General features: G+C 35.1%; 1 protein-coding gene across 1 annotated transcript; it reads left to right on the top strand.

Annotated features, from left to right (window-relative positions):
- The first annotated feature begins 5,092 nt into the window (after nt 1–5,092).
- On the top strand, nt 5,093–6,202 carry LOC21388015 (cytochrome b561 and DOMON domain-containing protein At5g47530). Its single transcript, XM_010091685.1, has one exon. The coding sequence runs from the start codon at nt 5,093–5,095 to the stop codon at nt 6,200–6,202; it is 1,110 nt and encodes a 369-aa protein (XP_010089987.1).
- The last annotated feature ends 2,236 nt before the right edge of the window (nt 6,203–8,438 follow it).

Below are 8,438 nucleotides of genomic sequence, written 5' to 3'. Positions count from 1 at the left end.
TATATATATATACATATATGTCATCACTAAGAGTGGAAAAAATGATAAAGAAATCGAAAAGCTTGTAAGTTAAAATTATTTGATGTGTGAAATGTCACATTTTTATCCAATATGCCTAAGAAATACAATTTGACTTGATCAATGCAAAATAAGGGGGAAAAGAGGAGAACAAAGAGATTATATGGCCTAGTCCATTGATGGGCAATTGGTTGTGATATTTGGGATTTTCAATTTGTTTGAGAAGATAAATTACTTAGTTAATGATGAAATTCTCATGTTATTATCATCTGAAGGATGAGAAAATAATCAACAGGAGAGATAAATGAGAAATGTCTCTATATTATTTCAGTTTTATATAAGAAGAGACATGCACAAGAGTAAATATGGTTGGTTACATTCAGCCTAGCTCATGTGAAAATGATGTGTTAGAAAATATTTACACTTTCTCTTCCAAATTTTAGTTAGACAATTATATGAATCGGTATGACAAACTGGAAGTTCACTACACCAATAGGTATAATGAGTATCAGTTGGGATACTTATCATTTTGAAAAATCCCTACAGAATATTGCTTGAGAAAAAAATCTTCCCACCATCAGGGGAGGGAAGTTGCAGTTGGATATTATTGATCTTTGCATAAATTTATTAATTAAGTATTGCAATGCAATATAAATTGTTAATATGACAACGAAAGTGACTAAATCATTTCTCCAACTGCTATTATTATAAATTTGATTGAGGTCTCTAAATGAAAATCAGCTAGACTATTAGTCTAAGATATGCCTGAAGCGTTGAAAACTTAATTGGTATGAAATACCATATCTTCTAGAAGAGAGAGAAATAGAGAGACCATATTTCTAAAGAGGTTGTACTCGTAAAATGTCATTGACATAACAAATTGACACTCTTGTTTAGAGATAAAACTTCTGAGATTTATTGAACTCCTAAAGTAGTCCAGCGGGTATACCTAAAATTTTAGAAAGTGTGAAAAGAATAGATAGAACTCAAAACGTTATGTCAATATATGAGTAAAATTGAATTGCAATAAAAGTTATTGTCGACAATTACAAATGCAAAAATTCTAGATATTTTTAAGAGAATGTAAGGATCTTAAAAGAAGTATGAAATTTGTCGAAAAATTCGATCTCGAGATAAAATTGGTCAATAAGAAAAAGATGCAAATCAAGACAAGAGTTACTCGTAAAAGTGAAGTATTAATATGGACTACTAGTCTAAATGTTTTGAATGCATAAAGCCTGTAGGGTAAAAACGAATACTCATATGAAATAGTATATATGATAAAGTATTGAGAATATTAATTATGAGACAATGAAAATATTTTTGCGGAAAACTTATGAAGTATATAAGTGAATGAACTCATGGATAATAGATAAGCAATAATGTATTCAGAGCCTGGTAGCTTGTAAATGAGTTGATATGCGTCTAAAAATTATATTGCAATATTATTTATAAAAAATCTTAAGAGACTTAAAAGGTTTGAAAAATATATATTGAAATTGCGTGTTTTATTGTAAATGTCATAAAAATCTTTGTGTGAATAGATGCAATCCAGATATAAATGGTACCATATTACTTTTACAATAAAAAAAATGGAAGTGCTAGCAAATTAATTTTTCCATTGATTTATAATAAGCTCAAACATGCTGGGTTTGCTATTATTTATAGATTCTTCTTAAAAGAATACTAGATTTGATATTATTTACGAATTCTATTGAAGAGACTATAAGAGAAATTTAAGAAGACAAATCTCTTAGAAGAAAATTTTGTTCAAACCTGAAAATTGAGATTTACTAAATAGAATGCTTATCCATAATTTCTCTTATGTGAAAGAAAATCATGAAGAAATTTCATCGATAACATGTATATTAAAAGTTATCTATTGGTTGATTTATGACTTGAAATGAGAACAGACTTTTTCTATATTTTGAGGAGATATTAAAAGAATTTTATGTGATGAGGTATTATTTTAGTGTTTATATGTTATCTGATTATTTAATTCGGTATCTCATAGTATGAGATATAAAGGAATAAAATAGAATGACAAATGACTATGAGGTGCAAAATATTTCATACTCATATGAAGACGAATTTTTATTGAAAATGATTACGGCACCATGATTTTATCGATCAAAAAATAAATATGGATACTGGTTTGTTTGATGTATCCATCAAAGATAGCCAATTTATCATAAGCTCTCGAAGAGCAATAATATAAATATTAGCAAAGTGCTAAGGGTACTCAAGGTTAGATAGTCGACTGTAATGTTTCTTGAGTTACAAATAATACTATGTCTCGACTTAATTATTTAAATATAAAATTGTTGGCTATTAAAAGAATCATAGTTATTTATATGAGAAGGTGATAAATACGCATTGCACTCTTTTTCGCTTAGACATGGTTTTGTCCCACTGGGTTTTCCTGACAAGGTTTTTAATGAGGCAATTTTAGTAGCGTATTATAAGAATGAGAATATTGTACTCTTTTTCCTTCACTAGGATTTTTGTCCAACTGAGTTTTCACCTAATAAGGTTTTATTGAGGCATATTAACTGTTGAACGTCCAAGGAGGAGATTTATCGATAAATAGATTTATTAATGTGGATGCTCACCTTCCTAAAACCTCTAATAAGCCCTATGATAGTTGCTTGATCATTTGATGTGAAAGAGGATTCTTTTCATTCTCGTGGCCTGGAAGTGCCATATCTTAAGTGCTATTGGCGCACTATTGTATTTTTTTACAAGACTTAATATAGCAGCCTTTGTCCATGGTGTTAAACAAGTATCGTTTTCATGAACATCAGATAAAAATTCGTTTTGGCACAACTTAAAGTCAAAATTTGATTGCGTTTGTTTACATGTAGTGGGATTTTTATATCTTGGTCTTTAACAAATCAAATTCTTACCACAACATTTGAATCATTTTAAAATATTGGCAATATATGAGGTAAGTTCATTCATTAAAGGAATTCTAACGGTGTTATACAAGAAGATGTAACTTGTTTAACCTGAGTTAAAGAGACATAATCAAGCACATTTCATCAAAGTTCATATTCATGTATAAACTCTAGATGACAAGAGAACTAGGCGTCTATCAAATTTGTTCCAGTGACAACTTGGCAGATTTGTTAATTGAGACACTCTCTGTAGCTACATTTGAGAAATTGATGCACAAGGTCAATGCGCATCGACTTAGACATCTTTCTTGTTGCTGAAGAAGACATGTTGACATGAGGGGGAGGCTACTGCGTAGATTTGTTAATTGAGACACTCTCTGCAGCTACATTTGAAAAATTGATGCACAAGATTAATACGCATCGACTTAGAGATCTTTATTGTTGCTGAAGAAGACATGTTGACATGAGGGGGAGGCTACTGCGTAGATTTGTTAATTGAGACACTCTCTATAGCTACATTTGAGAAATTGATGCACAAGATCAATACGCATCGACTTAGAGATCTTTATTGTTGCTGAAGAAGACATGTTGACATGAGGGAGAGGCTACTGCGTACTGTACTTTTTTTCCTTGGCATAGGTTTTGTCTCATTGGGTTTTCCTTGCAAGGTTTTTAACGAGGCAGTTCCAAACGCAAATCTTACAAAAATTATGCACTCTTTTTCCCTTCACTAACATTTTTTCCCACATAGTTTTTTCTTAGTCAGGTTTTTGACAAGGCATATTTTTGGTAGGTGGACATCCAAGGGGGAGTGCGTTAAATCAATTAAGTGTGGATGTCACCTCTTAGTATTCCATAACCTCTCATTTAGATCTCATTATCTGTTTATAATTCTACCCTTAATGTTGTGTATTATCTCTTTATAATTCTCATCTTAATATTGTATGTAACTCATATAACTTGTGTCTTTTAGTCTATCTTTACTCATGATTCCTAGCTTATAAATAGAAGTTGTATGAGCTTGTTTTGAACACACCTATTACAAGTGAATGAAAGAATAAAAAATGACAGGCTCTCATATTTTTCTTGTGTCTCTCTTTTATTTATGCTTTGCAGTTTATCTTTTGTGCTATTTTCATTTGTTTTATAATAAGAAAAGGTTGTTCTTTAGGGACATCCTCTTTTAACTTTTTAAATTTAGTAATTTGGACTCTATTCTTCTTTTTTCAACAATTGACCCCTTCAATTTGACAATCTTTGAAATTAAGGCTCAGTCTAAAATGATGTCTCGATTAAATGATCACGTGATGCGCATGTGAGCATCTGTTGCATGCAATGAGTAGGGTTATATTGATGTCAGAATCATCTAATATGTTCGAGCACAATCAATATGATAACCAACTCCTGGTTTTCATGGGTCTTTGCCCTCAACAGTTACTCACGTATGCGTTATGTGATCAAAATACTCCAAAAAACAAATGTTGTTTTTTATTAGACCCTTAATTATAAAGATTTTCAATTGAAAGGGTTAATTACCAAAAAAAAAATAAGGACCAAATTTTTAAATTTAAAAAATTGTGGGGTGTCTGTAAAAAAAAAGCCATTAAAAAATTGTAAATGAATGAGAAACAAAACAAGTTGGGAAAAAACCGCTGCACATTTTTGAATCCTTCTTGTGCAGGGAATGGCGTTCTAAAGAGCAGAGTCCAAAAGTGACTCGAACTAGCTCGAATGGTTTTTAGTGTTTATATCTGGGAAAGAATCAGTATTGGAATTGGAGTACAAGTACGTACTCTATAGCAGAACTTAATCATAAATTAAAAATAAAAAATAAAAGAAAGCCGTTGTTATTTGTTTCCAAATTCAAATCATAATCAGGGAAACCTTTTGATAGTCAAAAAAGGATTTGAATTGCATAAACTTTCTAAGACCTCACGTTTTCCTCCATAATATAGGACTAGGACTCTCCATTCTGTATATTATATGTGCTTTTGAAGCTTTGGTCCGTCACAATCAGTTTTTATTTCATTCTCTTTTACGATCAGTGTTCATCGCTCTAGTTAAGGCTTTTCATGATCATGATTATGATGAACATGATTTTCATCATGAAGAGGTCTCTCTTGTTTCTCACTCTTGCCCTCTTATCCTTCTCTTCAACCATATTCTCACAACCATGCATGACCAACCGATTTCCAAACCAAAAAACCTTTGCAGCTTGTGATGATCTTCCGGTTCTGGACTCGACCCTCCACTGGAACTACATTCCTTCATCAGGAAAAGTCGAAATCGCCTTCCGAAAATCGGGTTTGAGTGGTTCGAGATCGTCGTGGATCGGGAGGGCCATAAACCCTACTTCAACAGGCATGGTCGGTTCACAGGCTCTGATCGCTTTTCAACGTTCCGATGGGAGAGTTTCGGCCTACACTTCTCCCTTAACGAGCTACGGGGCTCAGCTTCAAGAGGGTAATCTCAGTCTCTCTGTTTTTGATATCTCCGCCTCTTATGAAAACGACGAGATGTTCATCTTTGCGACTGTACAACTGCCTTACAATACCAGTGTCGTAAACCACGTTTGGCAAGAAGGAAAAGTTTCCGGGGATGTTCCGGCGATGCACGAATTGTCTGGTCCTAATCTCCGGTCCTTCGGAACCGTCGACTTTCTCTCGGGAAAAGTGGAAGAAAGCAAAAGAGATTCTAGGGCTACAATGAAGAATGTTCATGGAATAATCAACGCCGCCAGTTGGGGTTTCCTCATGCCTCTTGGTGCCATAATAGCTAGGCATGTTAAGGTTTTTGAAGCGGCAGATCCGGCATGGTTTTATCTTCATGTGACGTGTCAGTTTTCGGGTTATCTCGTCGGAGTAGTCGGATGGGGAACAGGGCTTTGGCTCGGCGCTAAATCTGCAGGGATTGAGAACAGTGGCCACAGATGTATTGGCATAACTATTTTTGCCCTCGCAACGATTCAAGCATTGGTTGGTGGTTTCTTGAGGCCTAAGAAAGAACATGAATACAGGGTGTTTTGGAATGTGTTTCACTATGCTTTTGGGTATGCCACAATTGGTCTTGGCGTCTTTAACGTGTACAAAGGATTGGATATATTGGAGCCAGGAAAATTTTGGAGAGATGCTTATACTGGGATTATTGTGTCGTTGGGTTGTGTTGCTGTCGTTTTGGAAGCTTTCACTTGGTATGTCGTTTTGAGGAGGAAAAGCCAAAGGTCAGACAAGAATTTGGAGCAGCAAACTAGTGGATCAATAGTTGTCTCGCCAGAGGAATCAGTCTGAAGAAGAAATGTATTATTGCTGCTGATTATCTTTGAAGATAATCTGACGATGTTCATAGTTCTTCTTTTATTTTTTCAGTTTAACTATTGATATTACAAACCGATGTTTATTGTTTTAATGTTTAGTTATTTCTTCATTTGTTGCTGGACATTTGAGTCATTTGACCAGCTAGAATTGTACGATGGATATTTGTTACTTGTGTATTAAGATGCCTTATTACGTTAATGAAATTTTTCGGTTGATATTTCGTCCTTCATTGTCTATTTGGCTCCCATATATAAGACATTTGCACATCTAAATTGATATATATTTTTTTAGGGTCTACTTTGTCTTTTAAACTTTGAAAACTCTCACTTTACCCTTTAAATTTTAAATAAAGATCTCTTTGCCCGTTTACCATGAATGATAGAAATCGTTAAGATTGTAATTACAATACTAGGGGAAAAAAAATGAAGAAAGTAGCCCTCCTCCTATTACAACGTTGCCATCAACATGGCACGGATTTTGGCTCTTAAATCATCCACCATGGTTTCACAGGTCTGTGATGGAGCAGTTTCTTTTTGATGCAATTTTAACAAATCTACAGGGGTTTCCCTACTAGCTCCTTCACTTCTCATTTGCTTTCGATTGAAACATCTTTGTCGGTTTCAAATTTTCAATCTCTCAGCCTTTAGCTTCTGTTCTCGGGTCAAGGATGCTTAAGAGGAATCACCCTCATTAGCAGCTGCAAGAGCAGCCATCTCTGCTATGGCCTTTGCTACGGGGACAGAAACGCTAGGCTGCCCGATTGCGGTTTGCCTTTGGATGGAACTTGGAGGTTGAGATGTGTGGAGACTCCTAAAGCTTAAAGATTGCCCGCCCACATTGCCAGGGCCTTGACCAATGCCAACACCTGATAGTTTCAGGAATAGTTCTAGACTCGGATTCTTAATGCCACTTGTGGCAGCCTTATGGATAGCTGCAGCAGCATCCGCATCTACAGTTACTTCATATTGTTGCTTGCTAACTTTGGGAGGTAGCTGAATCACCCTCATTAGCAGCTGCAAGAGCAGCCGTCTCTGCTATGGCCTTTTCTTCGGGGACAGAAACTAGGCTGCCCGATTGCAGTTTGCCTTTGGATGGAACTTGGAGGTTGAGATGTGTGGAGACTCCCAAAGCTTAAAGATTGCCAGCCCACATTGCCAGGGCCTTGACCAATGCCAACACCTGATAGTTTCGGGAATAGTTCTAGACTCGGATTCTTAATGCCACTAGTGGCAGCCTTAAGGATAGCTGCAGCAGCATCCGCATCTACAGTTACTTCACATTGTTGCTGGCTAACTTTGGGAGGTAGATCTTGTTCTTGGATTTTCTAAGTATCATCCGAAACTTCTCTTTCTCATCATAATCACGTGGTATATCAGCATCGACAGATCCTGAGGAAAGTTCATCGCGTTCTCTATACAATGCAGTTTTCTTTTCTATACCGTGCCTCATCAATTCAACGCTTCTCAGAAACGCAGCCCTTACCAGCTAACTTACACTGTTGAAAAAGGAGAAGTCGAGGAAAAAAAATCCCCTTTAAGCATTGGCACTCATAATCTGAAATCCACATTAACAAACAACTAAAACGAGGAACCGGGAGAACGTCAAATGTCCTTCAAAGGATATATATAATGTGAAAAGCAATACCAAGCGGAAAACACATCAAATAAGCATCAGAAGAAAACATTAACAACACCAGTATATTAAGTGGAAAAGCTTACAGAAATCATAGAGGCCGAGAGAGAGACAGGGAGATTCCTTTTTTCTTCCTAACTATTTTCATTTTCCTTCTCTACCACTAATTGTGGATCCTAAAAGAAAAAAGCTTTTGCCTGGTGTAAGTTTTGGCTCATTTTTCTGATAACAGAGCTTTGATGGTGTGAAACAGCCATGAATACTGAAATAACACAAAGAAACATTAAGAAAAGCAACTTTATAGTAAGTTTGCAATTATTCTAACTTTAGTATCCTCAAACTGATATTATAATTTAGTATGCTAATTGCTCATAAAGCAGATAAATGAAATGTGAACCACTGAAGATACCATGTTTTTGAGAAAAAGCTGCCTGTGAAAGTAAAAGAGTCCTTTTTGAGACAGAAAGAAGACAAGCAGGCCAACCCTGGTTTCATTGTATAATGCCAGAATATAGAAAAGTATTTACTTTATTTCTTTGACAAAGCAAAGTATTTACTCGTGTTAGTTACTTAGTTT

Source organism: Morus notabilis, unplaced genomic scaffold (genome assembly GCF_000414095.1).
Source record: "Morus notabilis unplaced genomic scaffold, ASM41409v2 Scaffold1338, whole genome shotgun sequence".
Lineage (NCBI taxonomy): Eukaryota > Viridiplantae > Streptophyta > Magnoliopsida > Rosales > Moraceae > Morus > Morus notabilis.
This window is presented reverse-complemented; position numbering and strand designations above follow the sequence as displayed.